Source organism: Coloeus monedula (assembly GCF_965178545.1).
Source record: "Coloeus monedula genome assembly, chromosome: 8".
Classification (NCBI taxonomy): domain Eukaryota; kingdom Metazoa; phylum Chordata; class Aves; order Passeriformes; family Corvidae; genus Coloeus; species Coloeus monedula.
The window spans coordinates 24,488,495-24,511,241 of record NC_138788.1 but is presented as its reverse complement, the minus strand read 5'-3'; the positions used below and the strand labels follow the sequence as shown (position 1 = coordinate 24,511,241).

Here is a 22,747-nt window from a genome sequence, read left to right as displayed (position 1 = left end):
AAAGTGCGGAGAGAGATTGCCACCTTGTGGTTCTTCCTCCTGCAGTGCCATGTTTTTTTCCCCACTTGTTCCAGGCTAGACCAGTGGTTTACAAACCGCTGTCCAAGGATCTCTAGTGACAAGGGTACTGGACAATAATACTTTCCAAATACTTAATTAACTAAAAAAAGCACGTCTGTAATTCACAGTCTTCAGTTCCTATACTGAGAAACTTATCACTAAAAAACCTTCCAGGAGCCTAACTTGCAAGTTGATAAATATGAGTGACTACTGGCATGGGTACACAGCTCCCAAACAGCAATACAAAACGCTATGGCAGTGATGTACAAAACCAGACCGTCTTTACAATACTCTCAGCACCAAGAAATCTGCGAGAAATTCAGGGCTGATGACAGCCTGCCATTGCTAGAATATGCAATGATCTCAGGCAGTAGCTCCAACAAGGTCCTAATAAGGAAGGAGCAGCCATGTGCTCATCCCCATCACCTTGCAGATAGGAAGGCAGAAGCAGGCTGTGCTGGTCCCCAGTCACTCCGGGTACTGCTTAGGGCAGCCTGTGAGATCTGTCCCTCAGGCAGTATAACCTGGGGCAAGGTCTGCACAAGTACGTTATCAGTGGGCTCCACCATCAATCATGCCCAGGTAGAGCACCAGGCAATATTTCCCCAGCGGTACTGAAGGGGAGTTAGAAAGCAGAAGATCAGCAAGAGCTTGTGAGGCAGCACACAGCGCCTGTGAACACCCAGTGAATTTATCACATTTGGAAAAAAATTAGCTGCCTCCCCCAGAGAGAGAGAGTGAGACAAGAGTCTCCTAACACAGAAAGGAGAACAGATTCCCCTGGTAGCTTTTCATGCCTGTCTGCCTGCTGACATACTGACACAGAAAGTGACCTATTTTCATGGGAGGAATAATGAGTGAATAATCAGAATTTTTCGGGCACTTCTTTGCCTCCACGACATTTTCTAGCTTCCTGCTTTGCCACTACTGAGCCTGTTGCAGTTGTAAGCAACTGTTTTCCAGTTCCCCAGCCTCGTTTCAAGGTTGTCGTGAATGTTGGTCCGGGGAAGACACAAAAGTTTCAACAGTCCCTCAGTGCATTATTGAGCACATGCTTCTGAAGCTGATAAACCCTAGCAACATTCCCCATCAGGTCTAGACATGAGAATAAACGTAGTTACAGTGTGGTACTTTTGTTTCTTAGAAAGACTGCAAATCTAATGACTACCCACCCCCCGTAAAAAAAACCCAAACAAACAAACAAACAAAAAAACCCCCAAACAAACAAAAAGATCAAACCACTCCCAACGGAAGAACGGAAATTAATTTTAACTGAAAAGCTGATGAGTAGGGCCTCAGCAGGTAACAGAGGGAGGCTCACTGCAAATTCCAGCTGCAGAGACTGCGGGCAGAAGCCCCTGAGCAACCCCCAGCCGCACAGTGCAGGGGAGGCGCAGCCCCCACACCGCACCCCACACGCAGTGTACCCAGGATGACACCGGGAGCCAGAGCGGCCGCGGGTGGCTGGGGCAGAGCTGGCTGCTCGGGCCCGCAGCCCACTTTGGCTGCCAGGGCCGGGCGCTGACCGGTATTACCGGGAACGGGCTCCGGGGTAGATCCACCAGCGTCTCACCAGATGCGGAGAGAGCGCGCGGTGCCGCCCGCCGGGGGGACGCTCCCGCACGGGGCGGGTGGGCGAACTCCTCGGTCCCGTGCGTAGCGTCCCGGTTGGCGGCCCGGCTCCGCCGGCCCCTCCCGCCGGGGCGCCGCAGGCCGGTCCCGGTCGCACGTGGCGCGGCGGCCGCCCGCCCCCCGGCCCACGTGTGCCGCCGCGCCGTGCCGTGCCGCGCCGTGCCGGCTCCCCGCTGCAGTCCCGGGGCGGCGGGCGGGCGCTGCGGTGTCGGCACAGCGGCATGGCGGCGGCGGCGGGCCCGGGGCGCGGCGGCGGCGGCTGGGGCCGGAGCCGGAGCGCCGTGCTGCTGCTCTTCTTCTCGCTGTCGCCGCGGCCGCCGGCCGGGGCCGCCTGGCTGCTGGGGCTGCGGCCCGAGGACACGACGCCGGGCCGGGTGTCTCTGGAGGGCGGCGCGGTGCAGGCGGCGGAGGGCAGCCGCTTCCTCCTGCGCCTCTACTTCCAGCCGCCGCCCGAGGGCAACGGCAGCCGCGGGCCGGCAGGGGAGCGGGAGCCGCGGCTGGTCTTCATCGAAGAGGCGGCGGCAGGGAGCACGGCGACGCGGGGCCCGGCGGAGCGGTGCCGGGAGCGCAGCGCCTGGGCCTCGGACGTGGAGGTGGTGGGGCCGCTGCGCTCGGGCGGCGCGGCGGGCTCGGCGCTGGCCGAGGTGCGGGTGCGGGAGCCGCGCAAGGGCGAGGCGGCGGCGGCGCCGGGCGGGCGGCTCTTCTCGCTGTGCGCCTGGGACGGGCGGGCCTGGGCGCACCACGGTGCGGCGGGCGGCTTCTTGCTGCGGGTGCGGCCGGCCGCCCCGCCGCTGGGCACTTGGCTGCTGCCCCTGCCCGAGGCGGGCTGGCTGCGGGCGCTGGGCGCCCTGCTGCTGCTGGGGCTGTCGGCGCTGTTCAGCGGGCTGCGCCTCTCGCTGCTCTCGCTGGACCCGCTGGAGCTCCGCGTCCTGCGCAACAGCGGCTCGGCCGCCGAGCGGGAGCAGGCGCGGCGGGTGCAGGCGGTGCGCGGCGGCGGCGGCACCTACCTGCTCTGCACGCTGCTGCTGGGGCAGGCGGGGGCCAACGCGGCGCTGGCCGGCTGGCTCTGCGCCTCGCTGCCCGGCGGCGGGCCGGCGGCGGCCGGCGGCGGGCCACGGGGAGCGCCCTGGCTGCCGGTACTGCTATGCACCGCCGCCGTCTTCCTGGGCGGCGAGGTGCTGCCCTACTCGGTGTGCTCGCGGCACGGGCTGGCCATCGCCTCCCGCACGCTCTGTCTCACCCGGCTGCTGATGCTGGCCGCCTTCCCCGTCTGCTACCCGCTCAGCCGGTTGCTGGACTGGGCGCTGCGGCAGGAGCTCAGTGTCTTCTCTACGCGGGAGCGGCTGCTGGAGACGCTGCGCGCCGCTGGCCCCCACGGCGACCTGGTGCGGGAGGAGTTGGCCATGGTGCAGGGCGCGCTGGAGCTACGCACCAAGGTGGTGGAGGATGTGCTGACACCGCTGGCCGACTGCTTCATGCTCCGGGCCGATGCCGTACTGGACTTCGCCACCGTCTCTGAGATCCTCCGCTCTGGCTACACCCGCATCCCAGTCTATGAGGGTGACCGGCGCGACAACATTGTCGACCTACTCTTTGTCAAAGACCTGGCCTTTGTCGACCCTGATGACTGCACTCCCCTGCAGACTGTCACCCGCTTCTACCGTCGCCCGCTCCACTGCGTCTTCAACGACACGCGCCTCGACACGCTGCTTGAGGAGTTCAAGAAGGGTGAGGCCGCCGGGCCGCGCCACCCCCCGCGGGCTTCCCCTGCACCCCTCTGCACCCCCAATGATTTCCAGGTCAGCAGCCCCGCATGGCCTCCCGGCAGGATGTGGCAGGTACCAGGGATGCTGGGGGGAATTGGTCCCTGCATGTGCTGGTGTGTCGATGACCCTGGTGTCACCTGGTGGAACACCCCCGGGTGAATTGAGGGCCAGCAGTGCCCTTGATGTACCTGTGATGTTATGAAGACTGTAAGAGCCTTTGGCCTCACAGGTTGCTGGCTTGGCAGGTGAGGCTGTCCCCCAGGGGCTGATGTGTCTGCAGTGGCCTGGCAGCATGGGCATGGTACCTGCCTTGCAGTGTTGCCCAGACAGCGTTTGCTGCTCTGTTCTGTGCAAAGGAGTTTATGACAGGAAATCGCATCTCATTACTCAGCTTTCACATTTTCAGCTTAGCAGTCAGAAGGAGGTCTGTAAAGTGTTTCTATGCAAGTGGTTTAAAGGAAGAAGAAAAGATTAAGCCCTTAGAAAGAGCGGTACTTTTTTTGCAGCTGTGACAGCATTCATAATGCAGCAGCTGCCAGCAGCCCCAGAGATGCTGAGAGCTGTATTTCATTAACCATACCTTGAGAATACGCACAGCATGTGTTTTTCCCTCCCACTGGGAATTGTGTTTTGCCGCGTGTTACTCACTACTTCATACTGTGGTGAGTGAGTCTAAGAAATGGCTGCAGCAGTGACACACTGCATTATGTAATGCGGGAGGGCAGCGCTTGGCTCCTGGGCTGCCTGGCGCCGCTCTGCCGCAGGCAGAGCTGATCATGTGGGAAAGGCCAACCTGGTCCACTCTAGTAACAGAGAAAGCCTCTCTGTGAGTCATCTCCATGCTCGTTTTTAGAGGTGGGAGGAGGAGAAGATAGGACATTTCTCAGTGCACCAGGAATGTGCTCATCAGATCCATGCAGGTCAGCATCTTCTCCAGAGATGTTCAGCTGTGTCCCCACTACCACTCAGGATCTCAGGCAGAGGAGTTCTGTGTGGCACCACCTGCCCTCTCTGCCCCTCAGCAGGACTAGAGACTCCCAATGGTGAAAATCAGAAAATTCCCGGGTTTTATACAAGACCGTTAGCAAAAGCATTGAGATTGTTCTCTGGGTTCAACCTTGGTGAGCTGCAGTAGTCCATGCTTGCCCCCTTCCCCCCATGCCAGTTGTCTCTCGTCTTCCTAATTCCTTGCGTGCTTTGCACCTCCTTCCTAACTGTGTTTTCCCGCAACAGCACTGAAGTTCACCTGAGGTCTCTTCTACCTCTCTCTTGCCTAGAGATGTCAGATGATTTTGGCATTCTCTCCCTTGGTCAGGCTCCCCTGCAATTTATCTGATTTACTTTGATACACTTCCCCTTCCAAATTTGTTCTACAGCCTGGTACCCTATGGATGAATAGAACCTATAAAAATGGACTTGTGGTTGCTTAGTTCCCTGCCCTTTGCTTGCTGTCCTCTCTGCCCTCCTTAAACAGAGTTGTTCTGTGTGTGCTGCTCCCTGAGCTCACGGGTATGGTAACAAGCCTTGCTGCCTGCCCTGCACTTTCATATGCTGGTCTTCATCTGAGATGAAAATTATCCATCCTTCTTTAACTTTGCTCCATTAAACTCTTGGCATATCACTTCAGGTTCTTCCTCCTTTATATCTGTCTGCCACTGTGGCCTTCTGGGGTGTTTTGCTACAGTCCCTATTTAGAGCTCTCCCTAAACCCTTTTTCTGTTCCCACCTCACTTCTCCTTGTCTTTTCTGAACTACAAGGCTGAAAAGCCTTGCTTTTGGTCTTAGTATCTAACTCAGCATGGTGTTTAGCAACTCCAGCTCTTCCCCCAAATGTTCTTCCCAAGGGTTGATGTTTTCTTCTGATTCATCTTTCCCCTATTTGTAGGCACGTGGTCACCCCTGAGTTTGCAAATAGTCACCCCTCAGCCCAGCCCTGAGCCCTCCTAAACTCTCTTTTCCCAGTTCCAAATACAGGTTCTTGTGCTGGCTCCCACACTGCGACAGATGTTAGCTCCCAGCTGCCTTCAGCCCCATCCACTGTTGCGTCAGCCCTGTTCACTTGACTATTTAATTTCTAAAATAAAGATTTCCCGTTTGTAATTAAGAATCTTTATCACTGTCTCCTTTTCTGTGTCCATTTGAATTACGGTGAAGTATCTTGTTTGATCCAATCGAGGTTTCTTTCCATGGCCAGGTCTTCTGAGACACCTCCACTAATTAGAAAGTAGGCTGATTGCTTGCTGGCTCAGCGAGTGTTTAATGAAGGCATTCATCACTTCACACCTCCAAGGTGCCTGCAGGACAGCAAATGCTCCCACTGATAAGGCCCAGCCTCTTTTTAGGAAATTAAAGTCTCTGGTAAGGATGGCCATTCATAACCACTCCAGGTCCTTATGTCCTTCACAAGCCTTTAGAAAAGCCAGCTTTTCTTTCCTTTTTCCCATGATTAACTCAAACAGTTTTTGTACTGTACCCTTTATTTCTTTTTGTTATTGTAATATTTATACAAAATACCTACAACATTTTATATCCTTCTTTCCCAGATAACAATGTGTGCTTCTGATCTGTTTCACTAATGATTAATGTTCTGCCACATATGCTATACCCATAATGTCATTTTTTTGCGTAATGTATAAGTAACAGAATTTCACTGCCAGAGCTCCTTGCCACAGTACACAAACATTTGTTCTTTCTTACTGAAAATGTCAAGGGATTATTAAATACAGCACTTTGGGACTCTTGCTCACACCTCCGACAGCACTTTCATTTTCTGTTTCCTCCTACTCACTGCTATCATACTATTGTCCTTGTTTACCTGAGGCATTTCTTTTCTCTTGCTGTTCTGTCCCAGCTATGAAGATAATCAGCTTTTTTTCCTCTTTGGTCTTTTATAGCAGGGTGTGAGGGGAAGCTTTCCTTCATTTGCTTCTAGGTATGCTCACACTAACCTTGTTTGAGTGCAGTTCCAGTAAAATGCATTAGTGTTTACCTTGATTTTAATTCACAGATATGTCACAAACTGCCTCTCCCCCAGCAGGACTTTGTGTAGAAGGGATTACCTTCCACAGACCTGTGGCATCAGCTTTCCATTTAATTGAACATTTAAATTGTATGAAATAGTAGCACACACTCAGTAGCACCAAGGGAGCCACTGGCCCAGTGTGGTTACAATGCCCAAGAGCAGCTGTGAGCCCCTGGTTAACAAAACCTGGCCCCTGCTCCATCACAGTAGAACTGGTCAAACTCTTCACCTCTGCCTTTTCACAACCCTGCTGCCACAGCCATTGTTTGATTTGTCTTTCAGCAGTAGGTCCTGCAGAGAGGTGGTTAAATTGGGGGTCCCAACTGGAAGTGGGAAAAACCCAGTGAAGACTCCAAACAGCAGCAGAAGGGCCTGCAAGAGAACAGTTTAGACTTCAACCCACAGCCCGAATGAGGAGGGCAGCTGCAAAAACCTTTTAGAGAAACAACATTAGAGCAGCTGAGACAGGTTCAGCTGAAGGAAGCAAATACTTGTGCTGCAATATGGTTTTGAGTTCACCTTCTCAGCAAAAAGAACTCAGAAATAATGAGGGCTGGACACCCAATTTGCCATCTTTTCAGGGAAACTAGACGGGGTCTTTTATAGAAGGCATACTTTGTTGTGCAGCAACATGGCAAAATGTGTCCTCCCTTCACTAGAAATGAGAAAATACATACCAGTACAGTAATTTTCCCACCTGTAGTCTGGTGAAAGAAGATGAAAATACTGAAGGAGTGAAATAATTGGGAGACAATTTCTTGGCAATTTGTATTGGTACACCTTGGAGTACCTGGCTTTATTCTGGGCTCCCAGGAGAAAATACCTAATACACCAAAAAGTAACTGCACCATATTTAGCAAGCTAAAGCAATGTAGGGAGGCAGATGAGCTTCCTGCAGGATAAACTTCACCTAGGGAGTGTGGAGCTATGAGGAAAGGTTTGTGCATTTATTCAGTGTGAAATGTTGTGGGTGATACAATCTGTTTCTGCTCCTTTCTTGAAGATTACCAAGCAATGCATGTTGCAGCTCCAGTCCAGTGATATAACTCCTCATGGGAACCTCTTCTGTGAGGTCCACCTCCTTGTTTTGTAGTGCTGCTGGGAAGTCAGTCTTGTCCCTTTCTCAAGTTGTTTATGGGTTTTGTTGACTGATTTCCTGGAGGAGCCTCTACACAGCAGTGGCACCTTTCAGCACGTAACTTTCCTCTGTCAGAGGAGCAGTAGAAATTTGTTCTTAATGTTCATTTTCCTGCAGCAGGGCACAGGCTGAGCTGCAACTCAAATTAGACTTCTGTGGCTTGGCATCTTTTAAGAGTTACTAAAAATAAATTCTCCAAACCTCAAACTTTCAGGCTTAGCAGGGAAAACAGCCTGTCCTGCAGAGGACAGCTCTGCCCTAGGGTCTGTCTTTACATTTCAAAATGCTCCACGGTCTCTATTAGACTTCTGCAAATTGGAGAAGGTGCTTATATTTGCCAGGAATTGAGGTTAATACCATTTCAGATGCTTTTTGTACCATCTTTCTGAGCCCGCAGGCATTGCAAGCACACAGTGTTGCTTCAAATTTAACTCAGCCTTCAAGAGATTTCTGCAAGCGTTATAGTCACTCTGCTGGGCATCTTGATGAGCTGAAGCAATGACCTCCCAAGGCAGTTGTATGGGTTAAGGAGCCAGTTTTACCCAGGAAGTACCACCTACACTTCCCCTGGAATGTGGTTGCCGAGCTGAGAGCAAGTGAGTTGCTGATAGACAAAAAAATGGTCTCAGCGTCTCATGCTGCAATTCTGCCTGAAACATACTGTGCTTTTCCTGCTAAACTGTACTAATGTTACTGTGTAAACCCTGGGCTACTCTATCCCACCCCAAAAATCCCAGGATCAGGCCTGCTCTGGGCAGGCATTCAGCAAAGCAAGAAGGGAGCCAAGTCCTCGGGGGAGAGGGCACCCTGCCACACATTTCCTTCTTTGCAGCTGTCAAAGGCACCTTCATACTGAGCTGATGGGTACCCAGGAGGTCAGAACCCTGTTGCACAACAGATGGAAGATGAGGTTCCATGTCCCTTCTAATCATCTCCTTACTCTCCTGATCTGCTTTGTCAATGGAAATAGATCAGCTATTTCAAATATTCCATCTTTTTACAGTCTTCCTTAGGATTAGGAAAAGCACAAAAGGAGAGTATGAGAAAGGCTACAGACAGATGTAAGCAGGTGAAGTTTCTGTCTCTGAGAAAGGTCTGGGTTAGGTTAGGATTTACAGTTTTTCCTTCACGTAGCTCTTATTCCTGTAGAGCTGGGTGACCCTGCAGCCCTCTTGGTTATTTCCCCCCTGCTTAGGTGTAGATGTGCATCTCCTCTAGATGCAATGTGTGGTTTCACCTTGGCTGCAGAGTCGTGGTAACACAAAAGCACACTCACACACATTTTCAGTTCAAGTTGTTCAGATCAGGGTCCCTACTTTCTCCAGATGCAGGCCAGCAAGAGGGCACGGAGATGCTGCCAGCCCCTGTGGAGAGCTCTGAAGAAAAGCACGTAGAAAATAGATTTCAGTTACATCATGGTTGTTTCACAAATCAACCTTATTTAAAAATTGCTTTTTTTTTTTTTTTTGCCTTCCATTTTGTAGCTGTAAATGGTTCACGGTTTGTGCCTGTACCTTTGATCTCATAATAACAGCTTCAGATCTTACCATAAAATTCATGAAAATGAATTTCATGCTCAGGATGTTCATCCCGTGGAAAGAGAGACAAGGCTAAAGCATCTTTAACATTCCTGTGGCAGGGTACCTACATAAAAAAAATGATGAAGAATTAGTCTGGGCTAAATTTGAACCCAACAGCACTTTCTTTCCCAGAAGCCAAGGCATTTCCATGTGTTCAGACCCTGTTCTCTCATTGGGGAAGGTGATTTGAGGTGGATCTATGAGCCCAAGGTCATTTAGGTGCCTATGAAAAACAAGGCTCCTAAAAATGGGCATAAAAGCTTTGGATATCTGTTCAGATGCTTGCTCCATCTGGAAGCTCTCAGCTGTTTATATTAGCTCTGTAATTTAGCATTTTGAGGCATTAACTTTCCACTGAAGCTGTTGTTTGAAAAGAGCAGATTTCATGTAGCTCATAAAGAATTTAGTGCAGTTGTATCCCATGCTGAGCAGACACTTAATCACCTATAGACTTCCTGTGCGAGAGCAGTCCTGCGGAGGCCTGCAGAGCTGCTCGCACAAGGAAAGTTAATTGCCCATTTGTTCTTGCATTTGCCAAACCAAGGCTTTGATTCTCAAGTGTTTCACTGTGCTTTCCTGCATCAGTGATAGTCCTGTAAAGTTCATATGTGACAGCTTGCTAGTGGGGAAGCAGCTCACCCTTACAATTCATCTCATTTGAGCTAGCAAGCAGTGGTTACAATAGGACGGGTTTTGGAATCAGTTTTACAGATCTTAAAGCTGTTTTAGATCAAGTTTGGGGGTTTGTTTAAATGATTCATCTCCCTCTATTGTGCTCCCACTGAGGTTGACCTGCTGGATAGTGGCTGCAGAGGCAAATGTGACCCCTATGGCATCCCCAGATCTGTCCCTGTGCCACCCTCCCTTAGACATTGCTTCCATCTCATTGCCAGGTTCTGCCCTTGTACATGCTCTAAAGGCCACTGCTTTTCCTCCTGTTCAAGTGTAGCAGCTCCCAGGGCTGGGCAGAGGGATATAGCTGAGCTTGGCAGCATTGCCCAGGAGTGAACAAGCCATGACCGTACAGCCAGGACACCCACAAACCCTCCACCAAAATTCATGGGGTCGCTTAAAAAGCTGATGGGAGGAGCTACAGAACCCAGTCAGGTCAGGGGGGTGGGGCACAACTTTGCAAATGATCTCATGTCCCTCAGGTGGAAAATCGGAGCAAGTCAGCCCTTTCCCAGAGGGGACCAGCTGAGAGCAGCACTCGCTTGAAAGGACCAGGACTGGCTGGCATTCAGGGCTTTTTGTGACATGGATACCAGCTGGCCAGGCATGGGCTGGGATCAGCTCTCTCAGTATGGGCAGGAGCAACCACACAGAACTGCAACAATTTTCCATTGTTGGGTACCTGCTCCATTTCTGATGTGGGTGTTAGCCTGGAATCATGAACCTGGGGGTTTGGAGTGTGAATACAAGTGTTTATTTTCTGTGAAAATAAAGAACTCTTGAGTGCTCTAACAGCCCTACTGACTCTGCCCCCAGTGCAGTGAAACCATGGCTCTCCTTCCAGGCTAACAGTGCTGGGTTATTTCTAAATAATCTCATTTGCAACTACATGAACATGGAGCTGGAATCACATTTCTAGTGTAAATTGCAGTGTCGATGTAGGTGTTTGGCCAAAAAAAGAATTGCCTCCATCACTCTCTGACTGCCTTTAAGTAGCACCTAAGCTTTTGGTAAGGGCTTGGTGGTTTTGGGTTGCATGTAAATGTCATTAACAGCAAGCTCTCGGCCAAAAGAAATAATTTTTTCCCTCTCCTCGTTCACCCAAGGACTTGTAGGAGACCAGATGGCCCCAGTGTTTGGGAGCAGAGTTTGGCAAAGGAGACCTTTTCAAAAGCTGGACTTCGCTAAGATGAAACGTAGCTGTTGCTGCTGTCTTGAAGCCAATTCCTCTTTTTTCTTTTTAAGTGCTGTGTTGCTTTATTACCCACTGAACAGATAAGATGCGCAAACCTATGTACGAAAGGAGTGAAATAGCCCAGTCCAAAGGACGTGCTGAATTTTCAGTGCCCCAAGGCTATTGATTTGGTTTTTTAAAGTGCATCTCAGTGCTACTTGCTGCAATGTTATGTTCTCATTTCTAAATCTGTAGCCGTGGGAGGCAGTGAGCTGCTCTCTGAAATCTTGCAATAAAAGCTTGGTATGAGGAGGAGGGAATTTATACTGTGGAAAATGCCCAAGATCTGCTGTGAGAAATGTATAGTGCTGATCTTCAGCTGAGAAATGTCGTCTGCTCGTCTCAGATCCAGGGCAGGGTTATTTGAAGGTCACATGATCCCCAGCAAGAGGCGTCTGTGGGACTGCCACGATGCTCGGGCTGTGCTCGTCCCTGCACCTCTGCAGGGACGAGCCGGGAGGCGCTGCGAGTAAGGAGGGAGCTGCACACCGGGCAGGAGCCCATCCTGTCACACCTTTGTGCATGAATACTGTTCACGTCCCTTGTCGGGAGCAGCGGGAGAGCTTGCTGAGACGGGTTTAGTGGAGAAGTGGAGGCAGAGGCAGCTGCATAGCAGAGGGAACCTGCCCCCGTTTTGGGTGACCATTGCTGCTCAAGGAGCTCAGCTCTGAGCCCATGGCAAAAATAAGGTGTTTACAGCTTTCCAGAGGTCGTTGCAGGACTTTTGGTTTAGTGCAGGCATTGCAACAGGAGATCCCCGGGATGCAGAGCAAACAGAGGGAGGAGAGGTTTTTGGCTGTGGTACCAATGAGGGTGTTTTTAAGTAAAACTAGAGGTTCAGAATCTGTGTGCGCTGCTGAGCAGCGTAGGAGCCACATGGGCAGTAAGAAACCCAGTGCTGTTCATTGGCAGGTCCAAGAATACATTGGAGCTAGAAACCCCGAAGTTGTTTGTGGCTTGGAAATTGGGTTCTGGTCAAGATGCTGAGCAGGAGTGTAAATCAGAGCAGCCAGAAAAGGAAGGGAGATGCTGAAAAAGTCAAAACAGCTTACAGAGAGCTGGACATGCAAAAACAAATAGAAATGTTTCAAGTATGCCAAAACCAAGAAACTTGAGAATGTGTCAGCAGAGCTGCCAGCTTACAAGGGACAAGTGAGGGAAGCTGAAACTGTGATCCAAGAACACTGGAACTTCCAAGCAGGAGTCACTGTCATTGTAGATGAAGGTCCTGGTCCCACTCTGCTTGTTTAAGGTAACATAGAGAAGATGCTGTCAAGGGCAGGGCTTGGAGAAGAATTTCAGGTGCAAGCTGATGGCTTGAAAAGTGTTCAGTGTCTGCATCCAGATGGTTCACCCAAGAGTTCTGCAGGACCTGGACTGAAAGCTGCAAACAAACATACATGTTTCTGCATAAAAACCAGCTGCTGTTTCAAGAAGATGGAGGCTTTGCCCATATTTTAAGAAAAATCTTAGGATTGGTCTAGACAGTGATGGATAGAAAGATGAGGGGGAGCTGTTCATGGCAATTTAATAGGAGAGATAATTAGCCACAGAATAAGAAAACACCAGGGGGGTAAGGGAAATCAGTAGAGCCAAGGACACATGCACATTTCTGTGTTGGAGAACATTGTCTTATTGCTCTGTTAAGAGTTGTCTCTTGTCAATGAAGCTGAGGGTAAGGAGGAGCTGGTATAATGTACACTTCATTCCTGCACAGGAGGCTGTCAAAGAGCTGAACAGAGCGACTCACAGCCTGGGTAAAGAAAGAAGGTGGCCCCAAAAAAGAGCCTACATCTACAAATCCCTCTGGACAGCAGCTGCCCTGTTAGGCTGGGCTGTGTGTCCAGCCCTTCCCCTTGGGTTAGCACACTTGGGGTGGCTTTGGATGACAGTGTCTGCCTCACACCAAACCCTGCCCACCACACTGGGGACCCCTCTCAGGATCACCGGGATCGGTGTCTCACTGCCACTCTGCTTTTCCCCTGCAGGAAAGTCCCACCTGGCCATCGTGCAGCGGGTGAACAATGAAGGGGAAGGAGACCCATTCTACGAGGTGATGGGCATTGTCACCCTGGAAGATGTCATTGAGGAGATCATCAAGTCCGAGATCCTGGATGAGACGGATCTGTACAGTTAGTGTCCCAGAGCAGCTACTGCAGTTGCAGGAGCCAGGGTGGGAGCCTGCACAGACAGACAGACATGTGGGTAGGAAACAGGCCAGAGTAAATTGTGGTCCTTCCCCAGAGTAATTTGCTGTCATGATGGGAAAGACAAGAATGGTGGGGAGATGCTGGTCAGGTGTCAGGGAGTCTTGAATGCTCAAGATAGAGAAGTAGAGAAGCAGCTGGTGCCTGGGCAGGGCCTGACCTAGGAACATCTGTGTTGGGCATGAAATGTCTTGGGGTGGTTCCCAAGCTCATTTGCAACCCTGGGTGATGGATGCAGCCAGGACAACCCAGGACTTGTTCCTGAGGAATAAGTGTGTTTCACGATCCTGCTCCCTGCCCAGGGAGCTGCTCCCAAGGTGGATGCACAGCATGGTTTATGTGCCCCACTGCTCCATCTGCTCCTCCACAGCACCCCTGCCATAGGGTGCAGCAAGACATGCCTGTCCCTACGTGTGCATGTGCCATGGGGCCCTGCAGCTGCAGCAGCTTTATGGCTGCTGCAGGCGAGTGACCGCTCTGCTCTGCCTGCAGCTGACAATCGGAAGAAGGAGCGGGTTCCCCACCGGGGACGCAAGCCCCAGGATTTCTCCATCTTCAGGCTCTCAGAGAGTGAGATGAAGGTGAAGATCTCTCCGCAGCTCCTCCTGGCTACCCATCGGTTCATGGCAACAGGTACACCTGCCCTTGTGCAATCCCTGCAGCACCAGCCCCCCAGGGCATCCCTAAGCCATTCCTGGCTCAGGCTCCCTTCCACTGAGCAACTTCCACCTACAACCTGGACATCCCACTGCCCTACCAGTGTGGGTGTGCATTCAGCTCCCCTCTGGGCAGCGGGTGCTTAGGCTGCAGGTGTGGGGCCGTGCAGCTCAGAGGATGAGAGGTTCCTGGCAGCCCCGGACCTGCTGAGCATGGCATCTGTGTATTGCCTCCCCTCTAGAAGTGGAGCCTTTCAAGTCCCCCTACCTCTCTGAGAAGATCCTGCTGCGGCTCTTGAAACACCCCAATGTCATCCAGGAGCTTAAGTATGACCGAAAGAACAAGAAGGCAGCGGAGCATTACCTCTACCAGCGCAACCGCCCCGTCGACTACTTCGTCCTCATCCTGCAGGTGCCTGGGGCAGCAGCAAGCAGAGGGTGGCAGGGGGTGGCCCTGTTTTCTGCTTGCCACTTTGTTCTGGGCTGCTTCTGTCAGCAAAGATGCCCATCCTCTTGTATGGGATGGCAGAGGACCCTGCAGCCCTGGGTGGGTCAGGAGCTTGGGGTGCCTGTCTGAGAGGGTTTTCCTCCTCCTTCCAGGGGAAAGTGCAGGTGGAGGTCGGCAAGGAAGGACTGCGGTTTGAGAATGGGGCATTCACCTACTATGGTGTCCCTGCCATCATGGCTGTTGTCTCCTCAGGTGAGGCTTCTATGGGCTCCCTCTGGCCCTGCCTTTTCTTCAGCAGCATCCGTGGAGGCTAAGCCAGCTGGTGCCAGGAGGAGGGGCTGGCCATAGGATGGGGTGGCCCTGCTTCAGGGCATGGGGCAAGCCAGAGCCCTTCCTCTGCTATTCCCACACCTCCAACTGTTGTTTCAGAAAACGATGTGCGAAAAATGGGAAGCCTGGCAGGATCCTCCTTCCTATGTAAGTATTTTGGGACAGGCTGAGGCCCTAAAACCTCTCTGCAGCACCAGCTGGCTGGAGGAGTGATGGCTTTTCTCCCCATGCAAAACTGCTCAGACTCTGTGCTGAGGTCACCCTTTAAAGAGGTAGACAGAGAAACAGCATGTTGAGGGGCTGATGCAGCAAAGGCCCTACAGAGTGACTTGGAAGTCCCTTGGAGGTCCCTTTGATATCCTTTTGAAGTTTCCACCATGTTCCAGGTCTCTGCCAGTAGGTCCCAGCACGGCTGGCACTGCAGGGGGCAGTGCCCACAGGTGGGTGTTATGTTCATTCTAGGTCTCAGCATAACACCTCTAGACCCATTTGCCTTCCTGAGGCTCAGGGCACAACCTGAACACGAGCCCTGCATTGGGCTGCTCGGGAATTGCAGAGATGGGCTGATTTACCTGTGAGCTGTTTGCACCTAGGGGTGGAAATTAGCTGAGTAGATTCTCCAGTGCCAATGTATTCCCTGCCTGCAGACCTGATGGGTTAAGAAGCAGATCCCCTGCTTGCAGGAGTTAAGAGGGAGCTCTGATTAGGGGAGACTGGCAGGTACCCCCTTCTTTGCTATAACCCCTGCCGATGTTTAGTCCCTGGTGGCTCAGGAGCAGGTGGAGGTGCTGCCCAATCCCAGTCTGTCACATCCCTCATCCAAACCCCAGATGCTGCAGTCAGATCTGCAGTGCTGATGGTAAGCTGAGATGCTCTACCTGCCTAATCAAAACAGGGACCTACTAAATTCTATCTTCAGGGAGGTGTAAAGAGGAATGTCATCAAGAGAACAGGGAGAGTCTCTTAGGGCAGGTGACTCACCCCGGTGGGTCCCAGTCTTTCTGCAGCTCTAGGATTCATCTGCTGCTTGCTCTGCCTCTGTGCCAAAGGCTGGCTCATGGACTGATGGATTAACCCCTCAGTGCGCATTCCTGCTCCTCCGTGTGTCCACAGTGCACTCGGTTTGGACAGAGGAAATCAGTGACGTGGCCCGTTTCTGCCAGGTGTTGCTGGGTGGCCCAATGTCCTGTATCCTAGGTGACAGTCCTCAGGGCCCCGCCGGGCTCAGGCAGTGAGTGCTGCCCACGGTCCTTGGGCCAGGCAGGGCAGAAGCCACGGTGGGAGCTGTGTCAGAACAGCCATGCGTGTCTGCAGTGCCTCCTGCCGGGACACTGCTGCTCAGGGCTCCTTCGCTCCCAGTGCTCACGCATGACGCTGTCATGAGGTGTTTTCTGCCACGCAGCCATTCCTGCCTGCAGTGGGACACGTGCGGTGTCCCAGCCCTGGCCAGCAAGGGAGCAGGCTAGGAGGCAGAGGTGACAGGGCATCTCCCTTGTCAGGCTGGTGTCCTCTTTCCTCCTTGAAGGAAAGCCCAGAAGAAATGAGTGTGAGTAGAGTATCACAGCTGAGAATTCAGACATTAACCTAGAACATTTAACAGTTTGTTATTAATTAACTGTTGTTATGCAACTGTTTTATCACCAGCTGATTCTTGGCATTGGTGCTGTGCGGTGACAAATGCTGTGGGAGGGTCAGGCAGTGGGAGTGCGGAGTCAATGCTAGTGGTTACCAAATTGTCCTTTGCTCCCTTCTGGACAAGGTCATTCTGGGCAGTGCTTCATGCTGGTGTCTTTTTTATTTGCAGAAGGTTTTGATTCAGGGGAGGACATGGAACAGGAATTCCTGGGGGAGCAGCAGGGAGATTAGAAAAGGGGACTGCAGGGCAAATTTCCTGGGGGTTTTACATTTGAATCAATTTTAAAATGTTAATCACATAGGCAGCAGATAGTTCCTAGAGTGTTGCAGCTGTGCTGAGGACAGAGTGGCTGGAGGTAGGGCAGGACACCTTGGGTAGGAGGGCTGGCAGCTGGGGGAATCATGGCAATGGCTGGAGGAGGGGGTTGGCAGCCAGCAGGCTTGCATCTCCCAGAACTGTCGAGGTGGGCAATGGCAGTGGTGAAAGCAGAGACTGGGAAGTGTTAAGGAGTACATTACTCACCCTTGTGTGTTGGTCTCTCCGTGCTCCCCCATCCCCTGTGGCATGGCCCAGGAATGCTGTGGAGGGCAGCAATCACCTGGAGGGGGAATGGCCTGCCCTAGAAATTGTCACTGCTGCTGTAACCCATGGCAATAAAACACGGAAAGTGAGTGTCTATGATTTACCTTCTCTGTGGCGATGGGTCAGGCAGCCCCAGATGCAGAGTCCTGGCTTCTTGCGCTTCCTGCAGGGATCAGCCTCCAGTGCATAGCTCTTCTCAGCATCACCCTAAGGCTGTTGAGACCTAGGACCTTGCAAGGAACTGCAGGCAGCCTGACATGAATCCTTTTGCTTTGCATCACCTTGAAGAGCTTCTGCCAGCCCCTGCCTGCAGCTGTAGGGCTGGGGCAGTGGCTTTTGCAGAGCACATTCCTTCTTTGCTATGTGCCTGCACACACAGAAGCATCCCAGATGCCAAGTGCAGTGATTTAGCTTCCACCCATTTCCCAGGTGGCATTAGCTGACCACCAAGTCCCCTCTTCTGGCAATGGCTGGTAAAGAGCTAGAGCAAACTGCCAGCACTTAACCCATGGGGGAAAAGATGCTTTCTACCCATTCCAGGGCCCTAGGAAGTTGTGTGGCTCTGCAGACAGGCCTGGCAGGAGGAGGTCCTCCCTGCCAGCCTCACCTCCCCTTACCTCATCACAGATCAACCTGCTGATTTACAGCTTTCAAGTCTGTGTTCCTGCTGGTGGCCCAGGACTGGTGAGCACCTCCCCAGGGCAGAAGCAGGAGGGCGTTAAAGGGGTGGGAAGGGATGCTGGAGACAGCAATGGGAGCTCAGCCCAGGACTGCTGGCACATGATTCTTTTTCTCATTCTTCCTTTTGGTCTGTATCCCACCCTCACCTCCATCCCTCGCCTTTCCCCCGGGTCCCCTCCCTCCTTCTCCCTCCCTCTCTCTGCAGTGCCTGTCTCAGTGTCCCGTACTTTCGCCTTCAGCAGAGGGGACTCCCTGGCTGGCTCTCCAGGTAACAGGGTGTGGCTTTGGCCAGGGACCTCTGCATGTGGCAGGCTCTTTCCAGCACCCTGTCTCCATTGCCTCAAGCCCCCTCAACCCTGCATGCTGGGCAGTACCCCACGGCACCCCTGGGCAGCCCCTCACTGGTTGGAGCATTGGTGGCAGACTGGGGACAGCAGTCCTGCCACAGCCTCCCCAGTATGATGCAAATCCCAGGAAGAATGGGATGGGAACAAGGGGGAGCCATGGACAGCTTGGGCTTGCTTTGGTGTGCACTTCCTGTAATTTCCTGCACTTAGCACTTGGGGGTTTTGACTTGCTGCTTTTGGTGACAGTGACCTGCAGCACTGCATGCCTGGTGCCCTGCCCCCTTTGCTTTCTTGTGATCTGGGTAATAAAAGGGCATTTTAGCAGCAGAGCAAAGTCAGCAGATGTCACCCGTGCAAGGAACAAGCTGCCTTTGTTCCCTAATAAATCACTGACTAGACAAAATCCATCATGCTGTGTGTCAGAGGCCATCAGTCAACGTGAGTGACAGGCCAGCTTGCCATGGCAGCCTCTCCTGATCTGTCATAGTCGGGGTGAACAGGAGCATGCCCTTGAGACACATTGCACAAATACTCACAGGCTGCCGGCTGCAACCAGGAGAGCTGTGCCAAATGCAGTGCAAAGGCCAGCATTAACAGGAGAGCTGTCAGTGACAGGCAGGCAGCAGCCCTAACCCCTGCTGCTGGCACCACGTCAGAGTCCTGCCTGGTCCCTTCGGTTTGTGTGGGGCTGACATGACACAGTCTCCACAGCAGCGTGCACTGAGGAGGACCAGCTGCAGGTCCCCCTCAGGGCCCCTGCCAGCCCCGTGTCCTGGGGAATGCCGCTGGAGGTGACTGGTCCACCTTGGCCCTACACTGGCACTGGAAACACAAGCAACACCTCGAGCAAGAGTGAGTGTTTGCCTCTCTGCTGTCCCCTCCTGCAGTGAACAGGTCACCGTCGCGCTGCAGTGGCCTCAACCGCTCCGAGTCCCCCAACCGGGAGGACTATGGAGGCAGCAGCACGCAGCTCCACAGCAGCAGCAACAACATCTACACGCCCGACTACTCCGTGCACATCCTCTGTGACGTGCAGTTTGTCAAGGTATGGGCAGGGCTGGCAGGGACTGTCCCACCCTGGCCACCCCTGTCCGGGTGCCCTCTTGCCCTACTGTGCCCCAGGAGGCTGGTGGGTGCCCAGTGGGTGCTGGGGAGTCCTGCACTTACTCCTGCTGTCTGGAGGTTTGGTTGGAGCCACCAAGTCTCCGAGAGGTCCCGGTGGGGCTTGGTGCCCACTGAGCTGGGTGCACATGTCTGTGTGCCCAGGTGACCCGGCAGCAGTACCACAACGCACTGGTGGCCAGCCGCATGGACAGCTCACCCCAGTCCCCTGACATGGAGGCCTTCGACAGGGATTCAACCAAGGCCTCGACTGCGCGGGGAACCCCACAGACACCTAAGGAGGACCCCGCCACCCTCCTGAATGAGAGGAACAGCATCATGTGTGAGTCACGCAGCAGCATTCTTTCCCTGCCACAGGCCAACACTGCATGTCCCCTGGGGGGTCTGTGCTGGGACCCTCCGGCACGATGCACACACCAGCTCTGGGATGCAGTTGCACATGGAGTGGGGTTCGTGGGCATTTGCACACACACACCTGTGGATGCCTGCACTTGCACACAGCTGCCAGCGTGCAGAAACGTAATTCCTCGTTGCCATGCGCTCGTGTCTCCCGGGGTTCCTGGCAGCGAGACCTGCTGCCATGGCTGGCATCCTGCCACATCCTGCCCCAGGGCACGGCACCTCCCTGCCCTGCTGTCACGCCTGCCCTGTGTCCCTGCAGGCAGCCGCCCCGAGGGGCTGCGCAGTCCCAGCGAGTCAGTGTTCCTGCGCATGGAGGGCATCCCCTTCATCCAGGAGGAGCTGGCTGACAACGAGGAGAACAGCAAGCGGCAGAGTGAGTCTGGCCGGGGGGCACACACGCCTGACCCCGGGGGTGGCGAGGCCATGGTGCCCTGAGGCGCTGCAGCCACGCTGGGCTTTTGCAGACAGTGAGTGCTGCGGGACCGTCCTGGAAGCAGAGTCCCCGGGTAGAGAGGCCAGGACCAACTCATCACCGAGCAGCTCTGAGGAGGCACTGGGCAAGAGGCTGCTGAGATCCCTCAGTGAGTGACTGACCCGGGGAAGGCACACCCAGGGGAGAGCTCTGCCTTGGCACCCCACTGCCTGTGTCAGCTGCTCCCCAGCTCTGTCCTGGGGACACCCTGCATGGGGCTGGCATGGAACAGGGGGCAACCTATTTCCCTGTCAGTACCTCAGCAGCAGGCAAAACTGCACCTACGGCTAGCTCAGGCAGAGCCAGCCACTAGGTCCTGGCCCAAGCCTATGCACCCCTGCCCTGAGTGCCCTTGCTGCTGCAGGTGGGCGCAAGCGGCGGACATCATCAGAAGGTGAGAAGTCACCAGAGGAAAGCTCCAATCTCGCCCCATTAATCACCTGAGCAACAGCGTGGCCAGAGCACAGTGCTGGAGGCCCATGCAGACTGGAGGTAGGAACCTGCCTCTTGGTGTAACACTCCTTCCCCAGCAAGTGGGAGGTCACTCATTTTATCATTTTAAATAGTGTAAAATCAAGTTGCAGGCAGCAAAGCCAAATGGTGTGGTTTGGAGCCCGTGCAGGTGTATGTGTTGCTGGGGGCTGGAGCAGGGTCCAGGGATATGGAGCAGGGTCTGCTCTTAACAGCAGACTGGATGTCAGAGATTGGAGTGAGACCTTGGCTCATGTTTTCACTAGAAACCTGTGTCTGCACCAGTATACCCCTGAGAGTGGCTAGGAAAGGTGCTGCAGGCTTGAGCAGCAGCAGGTCAGGGAGGACAAGTTCTGGCCACCTGCACCAGGCTGTGCTTGTGTCTTCCAGGTCTGCAGCATGGGGGTCTCCTGCCTTGAGGCTCATGTCCAGCAGCAGGAGGTCTGCACTCGCTCGCTGCCTGTCCACCCGCTCGTGCCGCCCCTCCCTGCAGGACTTGTGCAGAGCCCCATCTCCAGGCGAGAAAGGATGTACCCCTGGCAGGGCTGAACCACCCAGGCAGCCTGGACCAGCTAGCTGGAGTCCGAGAGCCCTTGCCCAGCTGCTCCCTGATGGCATCTGGTATCAAGGAAGAGGTGGAAAAAGGAAAGGTGAAAAAGTGTCTGTCACGGCATCCCTGCAGGCAGTGCAGGGAGGGGCAGCCCAACCCAGAACTGCCCTTTAACACCATTTACCATCCCCATCCCAGCGAGGCCCAGAGCCCAGCAGTGCTGGGTGCTGCAGATGTGGTCTCCACCACGAGGAGAATGTGCTATTTGGGGGGTGCCCCACGCAGCTCAGGCCCCAGCGCACGTTTGTGCCGTGCCTGGCGACACGCCCGCTTGCAGTGCCTCGCTCACGCTGACCATCGGCACAGCCCAGCACTCCCGAAGCCCTGCTAGGCACAGGGCAAGGAGCCCCGCTCACCCCCGAGTGCAGCCCCCTCCCTGGGGAGGGGCCTCTCCATGCTGCATTGGACCATCTTGCTCCCCACACACGCCTGCTGGTGCGAGGAAGGCTCGCACCAAGACTTCGGCGTGGTACAGACCAGTGAGTAGTTTTTGTAGAGGCTCAATGCAATGGGGATATCAACATTAAAAGTGATTTTTCCCTGAGTGATGCCCTCTCTGTGTCCATGGGTGTAGGGAAGGATGCTAACCTCTCCCACCAGGCCAGGCTGCCCTCCTACCCATGGCCAGAAGTGGCTGGAGTACAGGACTCGGCCTAACTGAAGGAAGCAAGAGAACAGATCAGCAAGTGCTGCCCAATTTCCTGCCATGAAGCTGGAGAGCACTTGGCAAGCAGAGAGATAAGCCACAGCAGTGCTGACAAGGACTGGGGGAAAACCAGGAGTTAGTATCAGGCCATTGCAAACACAGCAGTGGAATATACGTGCTGGAGTACAGCCTGACAGATAACAACAGAAATCTCATAGTCCACCCATGCTGATAAAACTTCAGCTGGAATAACTGCAGCCCTATCTGGGCACTGCCCTTCTAAGGAAACACACAGCAATTGAAAAGTGGACAGAGGAAAGCAAAGGCTGGAAAACAACCTACCCCAAAGGCTGAAGGAAATAGAGTCACTTAATCTTAACTGGTGAAGGATGTGAAGGGGAGAGAGGAAGTTTTCAAATACATAAAAAGCTGTTGTACAGAGGAAAGGAATAATCTGTTCTCTGTTGCCATGGTGAATGGGATAATTGGTAATAAGCTTACACCACAGAAAAGGAGAAATTTAGGTCATTTGCTAGGAAAAACAAGGCTGGTAAGACTAGCAAAACACCGACATAGATCACATGGGGTGGGCCAGCCTTCACACCAGGAGGTCTGTAAGGGCAGAAGTGTAAGCAAATATCATAAATAACAAAAGCAGAGTTGGTTCCTTAACTCCTCCTGAGTTCACCCCTAGAAGCCACCTTTTAACCACTTCCCCATCATCCCTGTTGTGAATGGACACCAAAAGGAGAAAAAGCTCCCCACCAGCTGAGAGGAGGAAAGGCTCTCTCTGGCTCACTCTCTTCTGTGACATGAATGCTAACCCAAAAAGAACAAACAAGAGACCCCATGCACTCTGTGCAAACACAAGGCAATAAGGCACCATTTTTGCCTTTTCTGTCTAAGCTGCAGCACAAGCAAATCCATCAGGGTAACAGTGAGTACTGCTACCCGACCCAAGGAAAGGAGCTGTCCCTTTCTTTACAAGATCCTGTCAGGAGGCTGCTCTGTCAACTCACAAATAGATCTGCAG

General features: G+C 53.4%; 1 protein-coding gene across 1 annotated transcript; it reads left to right on the top strand.

Annotated features, from left to right (window-relative positions):
- The first annotated feature begins 1,891 nt into the window (after positions 1–1,891).
- CNNM1 (cyclin and CBS domain divalent metal cation transport mediator 1) lies at positions 1,892–21,562 on the top strand. The gene is made up of 13 exons (XM_082286413.1): positions 1,892–3,420; positions 13,093–13,236; positions 13,804–13,944; positions 14,210–14,379; positions 14,568–14,667; positions 14,845–14,892; positions 17,850–17,912; positions 18,879–19,036; positions 19,258–19,435; positions 19,775–19,888; positions 19,980–20,096; positions 20,352–20,479; positions 20,849–21,562. Exons 1-12 carry the CDS (start codon positions 1,914–1,916, stop codon positions 20,429–20,431), a joined length of 2,820 nt encoding a protein of 939 aa, XP_082142539.1. The 5' UTR covers positions 1,892–1,913; the 3' UTR covers positions 20,432–20,479; positions 20,849–21,562.
- Positions 21,563–22,747: the final 1,185 nt, after the last annotated feature.